The sequence below is a fragment of the Anomaloglossus baeobatrachus genome, chromosome 2 (assembly GCF_048569485.1).
Source record: "Anomaloglossus baeobatrachus isolate aAnoBae1 chromosome 2, aAnoBae1.hap1, whole genome shotgun sequence".
Taxonomy (NCBI): domain Eukaryota; kingdom Metazoa; phylum Chordata; class Amphibia; order Anura; family Aromobatidae; genus Anomaloglossus; species Anomaloglossus baeobatrachus.
This window is the reverse complement of record NC_134354.1, coordinates 657,612,727-657,635,513: the sequence shown is the minus strand read 5'-3', so window position 1 is coordinate 657,635,513 and position 22,787 is coordinate 657,612,727. Positions and strand designations below refer to the sequence as shown.

The following is a 22,787-nucleotide window of genomic DNA, read 5'->3' as shown; positions in this document are numbered from 1 at the left end:
AGGCAACAACATGAAGCGGAAAAAAAAATTGGAAAATGGAAAAATGAAGTGTTAGCAGAGTTAGTCAACTTTTACTAAAAAAAAGTGCGATATATGTTTTCACGGTTACCACTTTTGAAAAATAAATAAATATAAAAAAGTAAATATAGATAGATAGAGAGATATATAGATATATTTTTTTTATTATTTTTTTTTTTTTTACAACTGTACATTTAGATTTAGTTCCAACTTTTTGTAATGGGTGTTGTATGTTGTGTTCAAAATAACATTTGCAACATAAATGGAGGAGGAGTCTAATAGAAGGAGTAGTCCTAAAGGGAGAGGAGGATAATAGGAGGAGGAGTCCTGGGGAGAGAGGAGGATAATAGGGGGGAGTAGTCCTGGGGAGAGAGGAGTATAATAGGAGGAGTAGTCCTGGGGAGAGAGGAGTATAATAGGAGGAGTAGTCCTGGGGAGAGAGGAGGATAATAGGAGGAGTAGTCCTGGGGGGAGAGGAGGATAATAGGAGGAGTAGTTCTGGAGGAGAGAAGGATAATAGGAAGAGTAGTCCTGGGTTGAGAGGAGTATAATAGGAGGAGTTGTCCTGGGGGAGAGGAGGATAATAAAAGGAGTAGTCCTGGGGAGAGAGGAGGTTAATAGGAGTAGTCCTGAGGGGGAGGAGTCTAATAGGAGGAGTAGTCCTGGGGGGAGAGGAGGATAATAGGAGGAGTAGTCCTGGGGGTAGAGGAGTATAATAGAAGGAGTAGTCCTGGGACGAGAGGAGCATAATAGGAGGAGTAGTCCTGGGAAGAGAGGAGTATAATAGGGGGAGTAGTCCTGGGGGAGAGGAGGATAATAGGAGGAGGAGTCCTGGGGAGAGAGGAGGATAATAGGAGGAGTAGTCCTGGGGGGAGGAGTCTTATAGGAGGAGTAGTCCTGGGGGGAGGAGTCTTATAGGAGGAGTAGTCCTGGGGGGAGAGGAGGATAATAGGAGGAGTAGTCCTGGGGAGAGAGGAGGATAATAGGAGGAGTAGTCCTAGGGAGAGAGGAGGATAATAGGGAGAGTAGTCCTGAGGGGGAGGTGTCTAATAGGAGGAGTAGTCCTAGGGGGAGAGGAGGATAATAGGAGGAGTCCTGGGGAGAGAGGAGGATAATAGGAGGAGTCGTCTTGGGGGGAGGAGTCTTATAGGAGGAGTAGTCCTGGGGGGAGGAGTCTTATAGGAGGAGTAGTCCTGGGGGGAGGAGTCTTATAGGAGGAGTAGTCCTGGGGGGAGAGGAGGATAATAGGAGGAGTAGTCCTGGGGAGAGAGGAGGATAATAGGAGGAGTAGTCCTGGGGAGAGAGGAGGATAATAGGAGGAGTAGTCCTAGGGCGAGAGGAGGATAATAGGGAGAGTAGTCCTGAGGGGGAGGTGTCTAATAGGAGGAGTAGTCCTAGGGGGGAGGAGTCTTATAGGAGGAGTAGTCCTTGGGGAGAGGAGGATAATAGGAGGAATAGTCCTGGGGAGAGAGGAGGAGGATAATAGGGGGAATAGTCCTGAGGGGGGAGGTATCTAATAGGTGTGCGGGGGGGGGCGTGGACGAGCGGGCACAGTGTGCGGGGGGCTTTGCCGAGCGGCCAATGCCTGCGGGGGGCTTTGCCGAGCGGCCAATGCCTGCGGGGGGCTTTGCCGAGCGGCCAATGCCTGCGGGGGGCTTTGCCGAGCGGCCAATGCCTGCGGGGGGCGTGGCCGGGCCAAAACGAGTGGCCAATGCGTGCGGGAGGCGTGGCTGGGCCGAGCCAAGCGGCCAATGCGACGGTTGTCACTGTAATGACGTCCTTTTGGAGCAAGACAGACAGACAGAATAAGACAAATATATATATATATTATATACACATACATATATACTGTATATATCTAATATATAAAGCTGAATGTGTGTGTGTGTGTGTGTGTGTGTGTGTGTGTGTGTGTGTGTGTGTGTGTGTGTCCGGGATTGGCATCCGCACTGTCGCAGCTACAGCCACAAAATTTTGTACACTCTCACTTCTGGACCCCGAGAGCGTCATAGGCTATGTTTTGAGGGGAAATTTTAACCCCGCTCTTTACAGTTATTCGCCAAAAAAACTGCCTCCATTAAAGCGAATGGAGCTCGGAGCCACAGTGCAGCCAGAACTTCAGAAGAATGCGCAGCCACGCCCTTATATGGAATGTTGGCGTGTCACAATGCAGCCAGGGAAAGAGACAGACACAGACAGGGTAAGAAACAGACATAGACAAGGTAAGAGTTAGACACAGACAAAAGATACAGACTGACAAGGAAAGCGACAGACAGGGAAAGCGACAGAGATAGATAGACAGGGAAAGAGATAGATAGACAGACTGGGAAAGAGATTGAGACAGACGGAGAAAGAGATAGACAGGGAAAGAGACAGACAGACAAAGAGATAGAGAGAGACAGAGAGATATATACAGAGGGGGAGACAGACAGAGAATGGGAGAGAAACAGAGAGACAGTTACTATCCCGGGCAGCGCCGGGTGCTATGTTGTGAGGCGAAATTTTAATCCCGCGCGTTCCAATTTACCAATCAATTTTGCCCCTATCTACATAATGGGTAAAAAGTGAAACGAAAAGTGTTGGGGGCAAACTGACAGCTGCCAGATGTGAACAAGGGGGACTTAAAGAATGAGAGCGATGGCGCCAAAGAGTATATACCGGACAGTTGCTAAGGTGGGGCCCCGACATGGGATACTCACCACACTCGGGGATATGAACACACACACAAAAGGCGCCACACACTACCACGTGCTTGAACACATATACCACCCTCAGCAAACATGTCACCACACATACACCAACCTCGCCACATAATCACCCTAAACACACACAAGTCTGGTATTATCCTTCAAAAATAAAAATCTGATTAATAACCAAACTACAAGAACAACAAATGTACCACATAGGAAACACGGCAGCTGTCAGTCACATGACCTGTCTATTATGTGTATGTGTGAGCTAATATATATACTGTCAGGGGGGAGGGCTTTCTGTTGCCTGGAGATTTATCAGGCTGCCAATAGCAACCAATCACAGCTTAGCTTCTATTTTGCTACAGTTAATTAATCTGAGCTCTGATTGGTTAATATAGGCAACAAAGGACATTCTCAGTATGTGTGAGGTCATAGGATGTTAAATCTGTGTGGAATATCTGTGGTGTTGAAATATATGTTGTGAAATGCTTCTATTAGCTTAGTTTTTGCCTTTTAATAATTACATTTCTATCTTTGTTTTGTGGTTTTTGTGTGCAGAATACATTTTTGTTAATACATTCTATTTTGTTAACAGCAGTTATTAACCAGGGCGAAGCCGGGTAGTACAGCTAGTGTATATACATATATTATTATTGGCGACATTATGATAGGATGGGGCCAAGGAGGGTGACATTATTAAAGAATGGGAAGCATTAATACAGGATGGGGGACATTATTACAAGATAGGGTCAGGATGGGTGACATTATTGCATTAGGGATGAACACGTATGTCCTTATAGGAATTTGAATGCTACAAGGGCACATACATTTGACAAAGATGCAAGTTGGGGCCCAGGAGGGGGGACATTATTAAATAAAAAAGACCAAGATAGGGACATTACAGGAAGAGACCATAAATGGGGGGGACGACATTATTACAGAATGGGGGGCATTATTACAAGAAGGGGCCATTACATTGGGGATGAACACGTATGTCCTTATAGGAATTTGAATGCTATAAGGTCCCTTACATCTGACCAAGATGCAGGTTGGGGCCCAAGTCCAAATGTTGCTTTGGGGCCCATGAAACTCTAGTTACACCACTAGCCATGATGCATCTTTGCGTCCATCACACGACCAGGAAGATGTTTATTTATTGGCAGTAATGAATGACTATCGATAATGTTACAGCCAGCGAACATTTTGAGAAGTGGAATAAAAAATAAAAAAAGGAAAAAAGAAACATTTTTATTTGCTGAAGCTGCAAACACTCTTTAAGCGGCCCCATCTCTAATGGCAGAAAAACAGGAAGAGAAAGGTGGGCACAATCTAAGGGAACGTGCAGCAGCCGAGGGATAGCAGTGCACTGTTGCGCAGCACACAGCGGTGTATAGCCGGCCCTGCCGTGTGTTTGTTTGTTGTCCCAGACTTTATTTTTGACATAACATGTAGTTCCCGGCCTGCATGCCAGCCTACATGCTGCACACTGCGGCTTTGTGCTCAGCCCTCAGTCACAGGCTACGGCCCTCCGCTTATTCGCACCAACCATGAATGAGACACTGTGAAATGGGGCTCGCGGGGACTGAGGTCTATGCACACACTGCCTGTCTCTAGGGTGGGAACAGCCACCAATTACCAAACACATATCCAGTCTTAATGATGAACGGGCGGACTGAGGGGCATCTATAATGACCCCACACACTACCAGCTTCTTATGTACCGCACAACCTTCCACTACAAAGTAAGGCCCTGATCTTGTCCCAGGATAGAAATCCTCACAGTATTTCAATTTTTTACATAAGGGTGTCAGAATACAGGAATAGTCATAACTGTTCCTTTATTTACACCCTTTAGTGACCAAGCCACATTTTTCAATTCTGATCAGTGTCTCTTTATGTGGCAATAAGTGAAATGTTTCATATATCCCAGTGATTGGAATAGTTGTGTAGAGAGCGCGATTCCGGCAAAATGTTCATCTGCAATAAAGCGCTGATGGCTGCAGCCCCTGCATCGGCCGCGATTGTCAAGGGGGGCACGTGCCTGCGGGCCGCAAGAAGCAGCCTGAGGGTACGCATGTATTTGATTCCCCTGCAACAGAATATAAAGACATTACAGCACAAAATCGCAAATTATTCTTTGTTTGAGGTAAAACATTTTAAAAAAACAGGCAGGGAAATGTTTTACCTCACAAAAAGAATCAGCTGTGATCCCGTGCTGTAATGTCTGTATACTTTATTACTTTCTCCTCAGCTCAGGAGCTGTGGTATGATCAGACCATGTTCCTGTACAGTCAGACACGGCCATTACACAGTACATAGCAGGACACATATATAAGATTATCTCAGCACAGGTACACCTTTTTTTAACACATCCAATTATAGAAATTACTATTATTCCAAGATCTATTGATTAAAATTAACTTTAAAAATGATCCCAAAAAATTACAGGCCAAAGATATGGGATGTTGGTTTAAATCTGGTAGAAGGTTTAAAGGGGTTTTCCCACTAACAAATATATAATTTTAATGAACATTTTTCAAATATTAAGAACAACAATATATAGCTCGCATATAAATCACATACAAAACAGAGACAAGACAATTTTTTCCTAGGTCGGGGAGTACACAAAAGCGTATAAGGACGATACAGCACTGGATCACAGCTTATTCTTTCTGTGACGTAAAACATTTCCCTGTCAGTGTTTTCAAAAGAATATGTTTAACCTCAGAATTATTTGCGATCCCATGCTGTAATGTTTATATACTTTTTCCTCCCCGACTCAGGAGATGTGGTATGATCAGACCATGTCCCTGTACGGTCAGACACGGCCATTACACAGTACATAGCAGGACACATATATAAGTTTATCTCAGCACAGGAACAATTTTTTTAAACACATCCAATTGTGGAACTTATTATTCCAAGATCTATTGTTTTTGTTTTGTTTTTTTTTTGTTTTTTTTAAATCAACTTTAAAATGGACTTTGCTAGTGGGAAACCCCCTTTAAGTTATTAGTGCGTCTTTTAAACTATGTTTTTCTCTGAAATGCCACAGTTTTCAGAATGTCAACCATACGTGGCTGATTATATAGCCAAGGTCTGGTATATGGTGCCCCTGGTTCAGGCAGCATATATTCACCCTCAGGTTCCCTTTAACAATGTGAGCTATTAATGTCTATTGTCAGACGACTTTATCACCCCCGGGTAGGAATGCTGATTGCACGCGGCTAGACAGGAACGTGTGTATGACTGATATAACATCCACTTACATATTTCAGGAGCCTCATCGGATCCATCGGGACAATCCTTCTCGCCATCACATCTCCAACCTTTTGATATGCACGTTACCTGGTCCTTGCAGGCAAAATGTTTAGGGCTACAGGTTTTTGGAGCTGAAAGAAGAAGAACAACAATACTATTCATTACTATCTATGAGAAATAAGGTAAAACAAGGACAAAAAAATTAGACATTTAAAAATATATCAACACAAGAAAATCTGTCAGGACATTAGTGATTGGTAAGAAAAGGTTGCAGTTTATAGCCACAGGTCCATACAACATACCAGAGCCATTCTCCATGTCAGATCTACTTCCTCACAGACGGCATTGGCTAATGTCGCACTAAACAGGTGTAGAAAGTCACATGCACAAAGCTGGCGGACAGTCGCGAGCCACACAGCGGGCCAGTGAGCCACATGTGGCTCCAGAGCCGTCACTGCTAGCTCCTGAAAGTCTCACATTGGACCTCTGAAGCCAGATGTACCCCTCCCGGCTTCATCGAGGCACATTGTACATGGTCAGAGGTGCAGAAGCTGTTCTTCCGATGCCGTGCAGTATGCCACGGTGAAGCGTACACCCAGCTTCAGAGATTCAATGTGGGGAACAAAGCCGCCCGCATGCGTGAGACTTCCTGGAGCTGGTGGTGATGCCGGCTCATGGAAATAACGTTATCATGCCCACATGGGTGTGATAACATGGAAAGTGGCCGACTAGTCTGGGGAAATACTGCCCCATTGACTAGCCAAGGCCCTATTTAGCATAGGAGCAGCGAGATTTATAAACATTGATGTTAGTGAATAACACCACACAGGGCTGATTAGGCAGGGAATTTTGTCATAGAGATATGATTGCTGCTGGGCTGGAGGGCTTAGAGGACCTGACAGGTTCCTTTAAACTCTTACTTCCTGCTCTTCACAAGGACATCATCAGCATTAAACTAACTAAGAACCTATTAGATTATCAGAAGTATAAACTGGGCAACGGCCAGTGCAAAGCATATGAGTGGACGTGAGCTAGAAAATCATCTACTGTGAAAGGTGGATCCTGTTTTATCTGCTATGTATGGAGGTATTACCTTCCATTGTACTCATGTCTGTGATGATAATGAGACTGCTGACAAGTCTTCTGTATAGACCAGAAAGTATAAAGCTAGTATTAGGCCTGGGGGGCCAGTGTGAAAATTGTAAGATATCTGTTGTTGTGCATGAGTTGTTTTTTTTGGGAGTTTTTTTTAAGAGAATGGGGTTTGTTTATTTTTTTTACCTAATAACAGAAAAATGAAAAATGCACTTAATGAAAAAAGCGGATTTAAATAGGTCATTTTCTGATGACACATTCCTTTTAAGGTACAGTCACACATAATGAGATCGCTAGCGAGATCGCAGCTGAGTCACGGTTTCCGTGACGCAGTAGCGATCCCGTTAGCGATCTCGTTATGTGTGACACCTACCAGTGATCAGGCCCCTGCTGTGAGATCTCTAGTCATTGCAGAATGGTCCAGGCCATTTTCTTCAAAGGCGATGTCCTGCTGGGCAGGACACATCACTGTGTTTGACACTGTGTGACAGGGTCACAGTGACTGCTGAGATCCTTATACAGGTCACTACTGCGACCTGTATTGTTCCTGCATCGCTGGTAAGATCTGACTGTGTGACATCTCACCAGCGACCTCCCAGCGACTTACCAGCGATCCCTATCAGGTCACATTGTTTTCGGGATCGCTGGTAAGTCGTGTGTGACTCGGCCTTAAGCTCAGTGCTGGAAATGCTATTTAAAAGGAAGAGATACCCTTGTAATGCAGAAGTCTTTACAGACATAGATAAGGAGGGGTTCACTGGACATGCATAACAATGATCTAAGTGTCCAGACACCATGAAAAAGCTTGAAGGTAAGGTTATATGCAATGAAAGCCAAATATTCAGGGAAAGCCACTGGAGTCCATGATGCTGCACGTGCTCAGTTGTCTTTAGAGCTCGCTCTCAAGTAATTTCAATGATCTTGAGTATAAACAGTTTCTAGTATTTAATGAAACTTTTTATTTTATTATTAATTTTAAAATTTATATTTTTGCAACTAAACCGTCTACGATTTCTATGAACCAGTGAAAAATCTGCCGCAATAAAATATTTCCGAAAATATGTTACAAATCTAGTAGAACTCCTGTGTAAGGTAAACAGCCAAATACAAAACCTGCCATGCAGACCCTCGTAAAAGAAACCATTGACGTTCAGGAAACCATGACCTCCTGACTCGCTCCACTTTTAAGTGTTTTTCTATGATCTCTGCTGGTTATGAAATTCCAGCCTTATCAATAACGCTCTGTAACACATTCATTGCCCAGTGATAAACGAGTAATGTGGCTTATAATACATGACCCCTCCTCCGTTGGCAGCTCCGGAGGTTGTTTTCTTACACTATCGGTGACCGATTACAATGTCACAAATGGAGCTACTGTTTAAAGTCTGGTGACGGAGAAGGTAAAGTGCCATATTCAACCGCAATGCTGGAACAATACACAAGGGATGGGGATGGAGGGGCGTCTGCAATCCAGATACATTTATTAGATAGAACCAGAACTACAATATAACATGCTGATGTGTCCAGAGGATATAAACAATGTTGAGAAGGTTGAGCACAGGATTAATGTTCCGCATTATCCTCCTAAGGGCAAACTACAAGACTTTTTGAAATTTGACCACGGAGGAATTAAGACTTCTTGAAAGGATGTTTATTCGGGTTTACATTTTATATCTCGTTTGTTATCTTCTTGTCCTGGACTGACCCAAACAGCAGGGGGCGCACATGAGCGCTCAGGATTGTACCAACGCACATATGGATGTTGGATTTTGGGCCTATGTGAGGTCTGGATGCGTCATTTGTTCTGCAGAACAGAACCACTATTTGTACGCCATTGTCCAGGAAGAGTTCCTTTATGCTATCCTCATCATTAAGGCTGGATTTACATGGCAATACGAGCCGTAGGACAGCAATTCTCAGACAACTTGCATCTGTCTACTATTTACTGTCGTGGGACTTTTTCAGAGCTGTGATTTTACCATCCAAAAAATGGTCAAATCGCAACCAAGTCACATTCACATCTGATCAGCCACAGAAAATCCAACACATCTGGAAACATTCTCTGCGTCGCAGTATGTCACAGGTGGCAGTGCGATGCCATAGCAAATCTATGGATGAAAAGTCACAATTGCAGTATCACACGTAGCCCTAGCCTAATACTTACCCACACAGAAAAAAAGCAGAGTATTTCAGTCCATTTTTTATACTGAAAATGCCCCCTTGGCTTATACTCGAGTGAGGGTCCCACAAGAAATTATTCTCACCTGTTCTCTGTTCCTCTTACCTGCTTCTTGCGGACTGCAGGCACATAGACTCCTCGGTGATCGTGGCAGATGCAGGGGCCGCCGCTGTGGTCGACAGCGCTTTTCTGCACTTGAATGATTTGAAGCTCCGCAAAGCATTCAACCAAAGCACTGATGACAACAGTGGAGGCCATGTGTACTGGCCACGATCACGAGGGGTCTATGTGCCTGCGGACCGCAAGAAGCAGGTAAGAGGACACCGCAGGAACGGAGGAGGGGTGTGTCTGTCTGTCTGTCTGTCTGTCTGTGTGTGTGTGTGTATATACACACAACAGAATAATAGGGGACAAGGAGGAGACCGGAATGAGGATAATACTGAAGGATTAGCACATTACTAAGGGGACAAGGTGGGCACATAACTAAAGGGGACAAGATGGGCACATGACTAAAAGGAACAAGATGGGCACATGACTAAAGGGGACAAGATGGGCACATGACTAAAGGGGACAAGATGGGCACATGACTAAAGGGGACAAGATGGGAACATGACTAAAGGGGACAAGATGGGCACATGACTAAAGGGGACAAGATGGGCACATGACTAAAGGGGACAAGATGGGCACATGACTAAAGGGGACAAGATGGGAACATGACTAAAGGGGACAAGATGGGCACATGACTAAAGGGGACAAGATGGGCACATGACTAAAGGGGACAAGATGGGCACATGACTAAAGGGGACAAGATGGGAACATGACTAAAGGGGACAAGATGGGCACATGACTAAAGGGGACAAGATGGGCACATGACTAAAGGGGACAAGATGGGCACACGACTAAAGGGGACAATATGGGCACACGACTAAAGGGGACAATATGGGCACACGACTAAAGGGGACAAGATGTGCACATTACTACAGAGGACAATAACAATATGGGCACATTACTACAGAGGACAATATGGGCACATATAGTATAGTAAAGTGCCCATCCTATAGCAATGTTCCGCATCCTTGTGCCCATTCTGTAACAATGTGCCCATCCTTTAGTATTGTGCCCATCCTTCTGCTCATCCTGTAATAATGTCCCCTTTCCTGGTCCTCTTCTTGTAGCAATGCTCCATCCTGTAGAATTGTCCCCTATTGTGCCATTCTTCACTCACACAAAAAAAAAAAAAACACAAATTCTTCTCACCTGTCCTCCTTTCCCTCAGAGTACTGCTTCCTGCTGCCCATAGACCCTTGATGAATGCTGCCAGTGCAGGAGCCGCCACTGACAGAGCTTTATATCAGATGACAGATTTCCTGGCACTGCGCAGGGACAAGTTCTCTATACAGCTACTACAACGACCAACTGCTGCCGTCTGATTTGCCGGCGGTTGATCAATGAGTAGCTGTATAGAGAGCTTGCATCTGCGCAGCGCCTGGAAATCTGTCATCTGAAATAAAGCACTGACTGTGCGAGCCCCCAGCATAGGCAAAGTTCATCAAGGGGGCTGCAGGTAGCAAGAAGTATCAAGGTCCATATGCGGGCCTAGGGGCTGTGTCTTTGAGATGCGGAGTAAGGGGGGGCGAGGACTCCAATGCACTGTACCTGCCCCACACTAAGCAGCAGGGCGGCAACATGTGATGCCAGTCAACAAGGCGAGCATAAGCTACTGCCCCTGTCAACGTAACATCACAGGGAGTAGCAAAATAGCGTCAGGAGCGGTCACATGACCATTCTGAGCTGGGGGAGAGGGGCTGACAGCAGGGCAGGTAGATAATCACTATCTACTTACCTGCCCCATTGTAGCCCAATAGTGAAATAATAAAAAAATAAACAAAGTAAGTCGGATAACCCTTTTAAGAACAAACAAATGCTTTGTAGGGTCAAGCATATTTGTGTATGGGGGAGATACTATTTATTTATGATAATTAAAAATAGTATAAAAAAAAATCTAGGAAAAAAATTCAAGTCAATGATCAGTAAAACATTCATCTTTTATATTTCCATACATATAATCACCCATGCAATGCAATTATGTGATCTATTTGGTAAATGCCCAGTGCCAAATAGCTTTTTAAAAAGGTTTTATCAATTTGGCAACAAAAAAAAAATATAATATGCAACAGTACTGCTTTCTACTAAAAAATTATGCATAAAAATAAAAAGCTTTTTTAGGCCTGAGAATGACAAGTTTGTTATGACTAAAAATGACTTTTCCCCCCCTTTTAAGCTGGGAGGTTGAGTGGCAACAAAAGCCATTGCACATAGCATCATCGCAGGCATCCGGTCAAAGTATTCAACCGAAACCATAAACATAATGTGAACAGAGCAGATACAGATGGTGGAAATATGGACAATCAGTGACAGTCACACGCATTAACAATGAATAGGGACAACAGCGGTAAGGAGACTCTTCCTTATAGGGGAGTAATTCATCTCATATTCTGCAAGTTGCCTGCCTTAAACCTTATTTATGGATACAATAAACTATTGTTTTATTCCATAGTAAAGACTATAATACCATCAAAGGCAAAACGGAAAGTGTCCTGCGGAGCCTCTTCTGATTAGTAGGCCCAATGTATCATCATCGTCATGCTGGGCCAACCACAGCGCTGCTCACCATTATTGGCACCCCTTCATTTTTTTCACAGACTGTACAAGATCTTCAGAAATAAATGGAAATGTACCAAAGTTATATCCTCAGGATTTTTTAATTAGTGGTCCAAGGTAATACAACAATAAAATATTGTTTGTCAACTTACATGTTGCAACTTCAAAGAAGAAACAGAATAAACAGAATGTGCAGCAATAAAGGCCCCCCTAACTAATACCTGGCTGCACACCCTTTGGCATTGATGACAGCCTTCAAATATTTCTTGTAGCCATCTATAAGCTCCTTGCACTTCTCAGCTGGTGTTTTCTCCTACTCTTTTTGTTCTTGAATGTTTTCAGGATTCTTTTTCCCAATGGAAGATTTCAGCTCACCCCAAAGATTTTCAGTGGGATTGAGGTCAGACTCAGGACTCCTTGCTGGCCATTTAAAAAAAAAAAAACTCAGTTTTTTCTTTTTCAACCAATTTCTGTGTACTTTTGTATGTGTGCTTTGTGTCATTGTCTTGTTGGAGGACCCACGATCTTCAACTCAAGTTTTCTTACACTGGGTAGGACATTTCTCTGGTTTCATGATTACTGTGTTATACGGTCAAGGTCTCCAGTACCACACGCAGCAAAGCAACCACCCAGCATCCTCCACCATGCTTAACTGTTGGTAGGGTATTCTTTTCCTTATAAACGTCATTCTGCCATCTGTAAACAATCTGCATTGCCAAAAAGGTGTATTTTGTTTCATCTGTCCACAGAACATTTTCCCAGAAGGATTGTGGTTTGTCAAGGTACTCTTTGGCAATGATCAGTCGTTCCTTTTTATGTCTCTTCTCCAGCAATGGTTCCTTCCTTGGCTTTTGCCCTTAAAGCTCTGCTTGGTTCAGTGTGCGGCGTATGGTACTTTTTGAAACCATGACCCCACACTGTTCCAGGTTGGCTTTCAGGTCTTTGGATGTTCGCAGGTTGGCGCGAATGGTGGAACAAACACCACGTCAAAGACATTTCTGGTCAATTTTCCTCTTTTCCCTACGTCCAGGGAGGTTTTTGAGGGTTCCATGCTTGGCAAACGTCTTAATATTGCGCACTGTTGAAACTGGGATACCAAGGTCTTTGGAGATGGCCTTATACCCTTTGGAAGTCTTGTGTCTCTTAATAATAGCAGTTCTGATGTCTTCAGACCACTCCTTTGTCTTCACCATTGTGGTGAAGGAAAAGGGCCTAACATGTGACTTTTTAGTTTTTAAACCACTGAAGTCATCAGTCATTGTCTAATTCATGTCACATGGCCACCAACAATATTTCACAAGTGATTCTCATTTGTGATTTACCATAGGCAAGTCGAAATGTGTTTCAATACTAATTAAGTGCAAGGGCATGTGGGTTCTTGGTGCCAAAATTGTTTCTATTTGTGGAGTCCTCCCTGTAGGAGTGAGCCGATGACCTTCCTGAGTCCTCCCTGTAGGAGTGAGCTGATGACCTTCTGGAGTCCTCCCTGTAGGAGTGAGCTGATGACCTTCCGGAGTCCTCCCTGTAGGAGTGAGCTGATGACCTTCTGGAGTCCTCCCTGTAGGAGTGAGCTGATGACCTTCCGGAGTCCTCCCTATAGGAGTGAGCTGATGACCTTCTGGAGTCCTCCCTGTAGGAGTGAGCTGATGACCTTCTGGAGTCCTCCCTGTAGGAGTGAGCTGATGACCTTCTGGAGTCCTCCCTGTAGGAGTGAGCTGATGACCTTCTGGAGTCCTCCCTGTAGGAGTGAGCTGATGACCTTCCGGAGTCCTCCCTGTAGGAGTGAGCTGATGACCTTCTGGAGTCCTCCCTGTAGGAGTGAGCTGATGACCTTCTGGAGTCCTCCCTGTAGGAGTGAGCTGATGACCTTCTGGAGTCCTCCCTGTAGGAGTGAGCTGATGACCTTCTGGAGTACTCCCTGTAGGAGTGAGCTGATGACCTTCCGGAGTCCTCCCTGTAGGAGTGAGCTGATGACCTTCCGGAGTCCTCACTGTAGGAGTGAGCTGATGACCTTCCGGAGTACTCCCTGTAGGAGTGAGCCGATGACTTTCCAAACTGTTGTTAGTGTTATTAATTTCGTTTTAGTGAATGCCATTACATACCTTTTCGTTGGTTACATTTCTGCTCTCTACCTCCTATTCACTGTTGTGCCTTTAAAACCATGGTAGAGTATAAGAAGTAGACAGCCGCTGGGTAGTTCAGGCTACGCCATCTCCCAGTAAAAGTGTAAAATATTATTTATGTCTGTTTTCTTTCTCCTGCCATTTTAAACCGTCTACACTTCAGAAGTTATGATCTAAATGGCTTGTGTACTCCCAAATAACAGCTTTCAGAAGAGATGTCTACACAATTCATTTTGTGGCCTTTCTAAATATTATTGAGGGTTTCATAAAATTAAATGTCTTAGCGTAAACGTTGGCAGAGCCACTTTTCTTCTCGGCTTCCTTTCCAAACCCTCTCGGACTTGTTTAGGCTGCACTTGAGGCAAGCAAAAGTGATAGTGCAAGCACTAGAAATGCTGATGTCAGAAGATGACCGCTCGCTTGGGCCACTGCATCTGACTGTAATGATTCCGCACTGCGGTATTCATAGGGGTTGAAGAAGGTGAAAAATAAAAAACACTGCTGATACAGAGGCATAGGATGGGAGGTCAGATAAAGACCAGAGGTCAAGACTAACTTTAAGTGGCAGAAAAACAAACTTACTTGCTGGAGGCATACTAATACATGTTCGTATCCTGTCCCTTCGTGCTTGAGGAGGACCTAATGTCAAGCACCACTTAACACAAGAATCTCATCCGCCACAGATGAAGCCCTTTAAACCCTAGATCACTTCCTCTAGGTGCGGATATTCTCAGATAATATCCATAAAGAAACATCAATTATTTGAGATTTCTTCTATTTTTATTCAGGTCTCAAAGTCAGCACCTAAGTGACCAGAACCTGGGAAGTTTCTAACCCATCAGCTAAAGGTAGGGTCTCAACTGAAGGCGTCAAGTCCAATGCTCCATCTAACTTTCAATAGTCATCCCTACACAAATTATAGGGGTTGCCACTACTAAAACATCCCCTTCTCAGTCCCCATGTTTTCCCCCATTAAAATATAAAAAAGCTGGGGGGGCGTGGCCTGCTTGCTAATGGCACCGGTCACCTAGCTGCTGAGCTCCAGCCACCTCGACTCCTAACCGGCTCACTGCGGCTCACCAGTGGCACCAATCTCTCTGCACACGGGGGGAAAGTGCTGCGGAGGTACCCAGGAACGTGGCATGCCAAGGGGAAAGTCCCAGAAGAAGCCGTCCCCGGCGAAAGTTACAGACTTCTTCTCCAGCACGGGACGAGGGAAAATGGCAGCAGCATCCTCCTCCACAGCTTCCTCACGCTCATCCAGGAGGGGATCCACAGCAGGCCCAGACTTGGACACAGACGCTGCAGATATACCGCTTACCAAAGGTACCATGCAGAAACTGCTCAGTGCCCTCCGCTCATCACTGCAGCAGGATTGGAAAGATATGGTGGCTGAGCTGAGGGGAGATATCACTGCCATAGGCAGTCGCACAGCACACATTGAAACTAAAATGCAGGAGCTGACAAAGTCACACAATAGCCTCATTGATGCCAATGCAGCACTGGAGGAACAAGTGCAAAAGCTCCATACCAAGGTCTTGGATTTAGAGGACAGGTCCCGCAGAAACAACATAAGAATCAGAGGAATTCCAGAGGCCATACCAGACAAGGGGCTGCAGAGCTTTCTAGGCTCCTTGCTGCAGGAGCTGCTCCCAGACCTGTCTGCAACTGATTTCCTGGTGGACAGAATACACAGAGTCCCTAAACCTAAATCCCTCAGTGCTGATGCCCCCCGGGACACTTTGGCTCGCCTGCACTTTTACAAGACCAAAGAAGCCCTGCTGCGAGCCCTGAGAAGGAGGCCGCCTCTGTCTGAGCAATTCCGGCACCTGTCCATTTTTCCGGATCTGTCTGCAGGAACCCTGGCAAAAAGGAGGGAATTTGCCCCTTATACCAAAATTCTCAGGGATGAAGCTATATCCTATAGATGGGGTTTTCCTGTAAAGATCCTGCTTTTCCGTGCAGGAAACACCCACGTCTGCCATTCCCCACAACAGTTGGCAAAGCTCCTATCCTCATGGAACATGGCAAATCTCCCGGCCAGATCTCCAAGAGCCACAGGATCATCCCAAAGGGATAAAGTGAATGAAGATTGGTCCGTCGCGTGAGTTATGTGATATGTCTGAGTCGCGGCTGAGACTTAGTTGCTACTTTTAAGGTCCGCTGGTTCTGTTCAACCAGGACCCTGAGCCCCCATGGCGGTACATTTCCACCATACCGCAGGCCCCCTTTTTGGGCTTTTTTCTATGTGGACTGATGCTCCCTACATCAGTAATGTTAGTGATGTTAATGTTGTCAGTGTTACCTCTTTCCTGCCTAACCTTCCTTTCTCCCCCCGCAGCTCTAGGCAAGAGACTTTTTTTCATGTACAATGGTATTGAACTGTATGTCTATAAATGTTAGGGGCCTGAACTCGCCGGCCAAGAGATCCATGTTTTGGCGGGAAGTGGTTAAATCCAAATGTGACGTGATTTGTGGTCAAGAGTCTCATCTCCTCCAGGGGGACTCGCACAGGTTAAATAATGCTAAATTTCCTTTCATACTGCTGGCTTGTGGGAAAAAAAAAAAAGGCTGGAGTATTCATTTGTGTAAAAAATACTGTTGCGTTCACACTACATTCCCAACATTTAGACCCTGAAGGTAGATACGCCATTATTAATTGCTCCATAAATGGCTCTAAGTATACTATTGCAACCCTTTACGCCCCCAACTCTGGTCAGATCAGCTTTCTGCAGAGGTTTCTTTCCAAGCTTTCATCCGTTACAGAGGGTAAGCAAATAATCTGCGGGGATTTTAACATGTTAATGTCCAGCACTCTGGATTGCTCCAATACTGCTGTAAAGAGGAAGGAAATGAGCACAATAATTTCAGAAAGGCATCTCCATGATATATGGAGATACCAACATGCAAATGAGAGGGACTACACATTCTTCTCACCTCGGTTCACCTCATACAGCAGATTGGACTACTTTCTGGTTGAAAGCTCACTTATTTTGGATTGCTCAGATTCAAAAATTGGACTTATAGCTTGGTCGGACCATGCCCCCATATACCTGACAGTCCAGGAGCAAAGCCGCACGCCCGTTTTTACCCGGTGGCGCATGAATGACTCCCTCCTGGCCTGTAGACAAATCTCTGAGGAGTTGCAGGCCGACCTCGCAGAGTTTTTTAAATTTAATGACAACAAGGAGGTGACAGAGGAAACGCTATGGTCTGCACACAAGGCCTTTATTAGGGGGTCATTCATCAAAATTGCCACTAGGGAGAAAAGGAGGCGTCAGGCAACTTCCAAAGCTCTACTGTCCCACATAGCGCTTTTAGAAGCCCACAATAAATCTGCCCCAAACATGTCAACATCTGACGAACTCAGGAAACTAAGAACACAGCTCCGCCAATTGCTGATGGTAGACTATGAGAAAAATTTAAGATCCCTCAAACAGCGGTACTATATGATGGGTGACAGGGCGGGTGCCTTACTAGCCAGGAGGGTTAAAAAACGAGAAATGCAAAACAAAATTGAATACCTCGTGACGGGTTCTAATGCCACAATACGCAACCCAACGGAAATAGCCAATGCATTCGCTGATTTTTATCAGTCTCTCTACAACCTTAAAAATGACCCCACTGCCCCAAAGCCTACCCAATCGGCAATTAATTCCTTCTTAAACAATATTAATCTTCCTCGGTTATCTACAGTACATCTAGAGCAACTAAATTCCCCTTTCTCCCTGGAAGAGGTTCGCCAGGCGGTGATCACAGCCAAAAGAAATTCAGCTCCAGGCCCAGACGGCCTCACTAACTCCTATTATAGGCAATTCACTGAAACCCTGTCTCCTTTCCTCCTGAGACTTTTCTCCTCTTGGCGAACCACAGCAGATATTTCACCAAATAATCTAGAGGCCATTATAACTACCCTGCCAAAGCCAGGAAAACCCCCTACATCACCAGGAAACTTCAGGCCAATATCCCTCCTAAACTGCGACTTAAAATTGTACGCCAAAATAATCTCAGCTAGAATACATAAAGTCCTTCCATCACTGATTTCCCCGGATCAAGTGGGGTTTGTGGCGGGGAGGCAGGCGAAAGATGGGACGAGACGTATGCTGGACCTGATTGCGGTGGCTGAGGGGAGGAAAATCCCCAGTGTATTCCTGTCCTTGGACGCAGAGAAGGCGTTTGACAGGGTGCACTGGGGATATCTGAAATCTGTACTGGCCAAGTTTGGATTTGAAGGCCCCATACTTACCGCCATAATGGCACTATACTCTAACCCTAACGCCAAAGTTCTGGCATCCGGATTTATATCTCGGAGTTTTGAATTATCCAATGGGACACGCCAGGGGTGTCCGCTCTCCCCTATCATCTATGCCCTTGCTATAGAGCCTCTGGCGCAGACTATCCGTGAATGCCCTCGGATCTCGGGGATTCGAGTGGGGAGTACAAACCATGTGATCAGTCTATATGCGGATGATGTGATTTTATCCTGCACTAATGTAGAGGTGTCCCTAAAACACGTAATGGAGATCCTGTCCTCCTTCGCTCAAGTCTCGTATTACAAGCTTAATATTACCAAGTCCTTAATTTTTCCGCTCTTCCTGCCCGCCTCAACTAGAGCCACTCTTTCTCATCTTTACCCTTTCAAATGGGAAGACGAGGGTATCCCCTACCTGGGTATTATACTGGCCCCGCTACACTCCGTGATCCGGAAAAATCTGCTGACCCTGCACACCTCACTGGATAGAGAACTTACTCGCCTTTCTCTTCTCCCGCTCTCTTGGGTGGCGAGAATGCAGACCTTTAAAATGATCTGCCTCCCAAAAATTATCTACTTACTTCGGTGCCTGCCCCTAACAATTCCGCAACGGTATCTCACCAAAATTCATTCGCTAATGAGTAAATTTATATGGGCTGGGAAAAAACCTAGAATAGCCCTGAGATGCATGCATGCCCCGTTAAGTGGTGGAGGAATGGGTATTCCTAATATTCTAACATACCACAGAGCCGCTATCCTGGAACCGGCTCGAGATTGGTGGAGGAATGATTCAGACTTAAGATGGTTACAGATTGAGTACACCTGGGCACAGGTCCACTCCCCTAAACAATTCATAGACTCCCTGCTCCTAACCCCTTCGCCCCCCGGCGATCTTCTACCCACCACAGCAGCTCTAAAGAAAGCTTGGTCCTTGTGGAGCAAGCCAGTGTCACATGCTTTAGGTCCCAGCATTCCCCTTAGATCGCTAGAAGCCTTCATTCCGAACTTGAATCTTGCCGCCTGGACACGTGGAGGTCCAATCACCCTAGCAGATCTCTATAGAGAAGGCGTCCTACTCCCGTACTCAGAAATGTGTGATAAATTTAACCTTCCCCGACACAGTCTATTCCAGTTTTTTCAAATACGTCACTTTCTTCAGTCCGCTCCTCATCTCCCGGCTCCCACGACAGCTGACCACGCCTCAATTAAAAAATTCTTTCAAAATAGCAAAATCAAAGGCCTTTCATATATCCATAATATGCTAAACTCCCCACAACCGGACAAACAATTGCCGTATATGCTCAAATGGGAAAAAGATCTAGCTTCTCCGCTTCCGCCGCAAGAATGGTTCGCGGCCTCAAAATGGATCCACAAGTTCTCTTCTTGTCTCAATCATATAGAGCAATTAAAAAAGGTTCATCTGAGGTGGTACAACTCCCCTACTAAACTGGCTTCTTTTTCCCCACATGTGTCACCACTGTGCTGGAGGGGCTGCAACCATAGGGGCACCTTATGTCATATGTGGTGGTTTTGCCCTAAGTTATCTAACTTCTGGCAGGAGGTGTTCAATCTAATCCATGAGGTTACTAGTCTCCGCCTTTCTCCAAACCCAACCTTAGCGGTGCTACACATTGGCTTAGATGGGATCCCGGATCTTTTAAAAAACATCATTTCTCACATTCTCATAGCTGGCAGGTACTGTGTGGCATACAAGTGGAGGTCGGTGAGCCCCCCTACAAAAAGAGATCTAATTGAGAGGATCAACCTACACTGGCTATACGAAACCAACTTGGCCCCCAACCTAGAGAAGAGAACGGCGAGACTTAAACAATGGCACCCGTGGGCCACTTCCCTTTATGCAACGGCCCTCCCCCAGATACCGACACCTACACCATAAATAAATTGATTATGCCTAAGAATGTCTTGTAGAGCTGCTTCCCCCACCCCCTCTCTTTCCCCCCTCCCTCCCTGCTCCTATGTTCAGGTTGTTGTTGTAAGGGGTATTTAATGTCCCAGATTGATATTCTGATAATGGCTCGAGGCTATTCCACCTCTTGCTACTCAATGCTCCTGTTCTTGATGTTGTTGTATGAGAAGTTTGTATTTTTCTGAAAACTCAATAAAAACCTTTATGATAAAAAAAATATAAAAAAGCTAATACTCACCTCCCATGTCAGCGCGGTTCCAGCGGTGCCGATACTTGCTTTTCCAGGGCAAAAGTAGAGTTCCTACGTCACGCTTGCTCCACGCACAATCATAGCCGGCTTCATTCTCCCATGAAGAATAAGAAGGGGTTCTCCTAGTAGTGGCCAACACCTTTAATATTGTAACCAGAAGCATTAACGCTATAGAAATCTGGTACACAAAGTGGCTCAGATGCCTCTAAACTCAATACACACAAGATTCCACAGAAATATACAGTAAAAGTAGACGTTTTTTCCACAAGTCCAAAGGAGCAGCTTATCCTGGCACAACTAAAATGTACAGGGTATAACCCAAGATAAAAACAAGATGTGCAAACACCCTGTGGTAGGTAAATAAATAGTAATAATACAAGGGGGTACTTAGCTGACACTATTTTGATCATAAAAATGTAAAATTCATCTAACCAGGACACGTTGTACCCCAATCAGGATGGTCCCTATCTCTAACATTAAACCACTCTATGAACTGGCAGGCCTCAGTATAGATGGGGGTAGAGCAGGACCGGGGCGCGACTGTTTCGACACCGGCCCACGGAAAGCTATAGAGACAAAATGCCTGAACTTTGTACAAACAGGGGCATGGCTCTACTTTTTTTAGCTGTCATTTTAGGCGCTGTCAGCCGGTGATATGTATTACCGCAGTGTACTGTAGGGAGGCGCTGTGAGGGGGTGATATGTATTACTGCAGTGTACTGTAGGGAGGTGCTGTGAGCTGGTGATATGTAGTACCGCAGTATACTGTAGGGAGGCGCTGTGAGCGGGTGATATGTAGTACTGCAGTGTACTGTAGGGAGGCGCTGTGAGCCGGTGATATGTAGAACCGCAGTGTACTGTAGGGAGGCGCTGTGAGCCGGTGATATGTAGTACTGCAGTGTACTGTAGGGAGGCGCTGTGAGGGGGTGATATGTATTACTGCAGTGTACTGTAGGGAGGTGCTGTGAGCCGGTGATATGTAGAACCGCAGTGTACTGTAGGGAGGCGCTGTGAGCCGGTGATATGTAGTACTGCAGTGTACTGTAGGGAGGCGCTGTGAGCCGGTGATATGTAGTACTGCAGTATACTGTAGGGAGGCGCTGTGAGCTGGTTATATGTAGTACCGCAGTGTACTGTAGGGAGGCGCTGTGAGCTGGTGATATGTAGTACTGCAGTGTACTGTAGGGAGGCGCTGTGAGCCGGTGATATGTAGTACCGCAAAGTACTGTAGGGAGGCGCTGTGAACCGGTGATAAGTAGTACTGCAGTGTACTGTAGGGAGGCGCTGTGAGCCGGTGATAAGTAGTACTGCAGTGTACTGTAGGGAGGCGCTGTGAGCTGGTGATATGTAGTACTGCAGTATACTGTAGGGAGGCGCTCTGAGCTGGTGATATGTAGTACCGCAAAGTACTGTAGGGAGGCGCTGTGAGCTGGTGATATGTAGAACCGCAGTGTACTGTAGGGAGGCGCTGTGAGCTGGTGATATGTAGTACTGCAATATACTGTAGGGAGGCGCTCTGAGCTGGTTATATGTAGTACCGCAGTGTACTGTAGGGAGGCGCTGTGAGCTGGTGATATGTAGAACCGCAGTGTATTGTAGGGAGGCTCTGTGAGCCGGTGATATGTAGTACTGCAGTATACTGTAGGGAGGCGCTGTGAGCCGGTGATATGTAGTACCGCAGTATACTGTAGGGAGGCGCTGTGAGACGGTGATATGTAGTACCGCAGTATACTGTAGGGAGGCGCTGTGAGACGGTGATATGTAGTACCGCAGTATACTGTAGGGAGGCGCTGTGAGCTGGTGATATGTAGTACTGCAGTATACCGAATGGAGGCGCTGTGAGCTGGTGATATGTAGTACTGCAATATACTGTAGGGAGGCGCTGTGAGCTGGTTATATGTAGTACCGCAGTATACTGTAGGGAGGCGCTGTGAGCCGGTGATATGTAGTACCGCAGTATACTGTAGGGAGGCGCTGTGAGCCGGTGATATGTAGTACCGCAGTATACTGTAGGGAGGCGCTGTGAGCCGGTGATAAGTAGTACTGCAGTGTACTGTAGGGAGGCGCTGTGAGCTGGTGATATGTAGTACTGCAGTATACTGTAGGGAGGCGCTCTGAGCTGGTGATATGTAGTACCGCAAAGTACTGTAGGGAGGCGCTGTGAGCTGGTGATATGTAGTACTGCAATATACTGTAGGGAGGCGCTGTGAGCCGGTGATATGTAGTACTGCAGTATACTGTAGGGAGGCGCTGTGAGCCGGTGATATGTAGTACCGCAGTATACTGTAGGGAGGCGCTGTGAGCCGGTGATAAGTAGTACTGCAGTGTA

At 45.7% G+C, this 22,787-nt stretch overlaps 1 protein-coding gene across 4 annotated transcripts in view; it reads right to left on the bottom strand.

Annotated features, from left to right (window-relative positions):
* LRP1 (LDL receptor related protein 1) overlaps window positions 1-22,787 on the bottom strand; it is a 494,504-nt gene that overhangs the window by 367,874 nt on the left and 103,843 nt on the right. For 2 of the 4 annotated variants that reach the window (XM_075337062.1, XM_075337061.1), the window contains exon 2: window positions 5,980-6,102. In XM_075337062.1, the coding sequence (XP_075193177.1) occupies window positions 5,980-6,102 (123 nt within the window). Of the gene's footprint in view, window positions 1-5,979; window positions 6,134-22,787 lie in introns of those variants that run through there. The other 2 variants (XM_075337063.1, XM_075337065.1) reach the window with 1 other exon arrangement.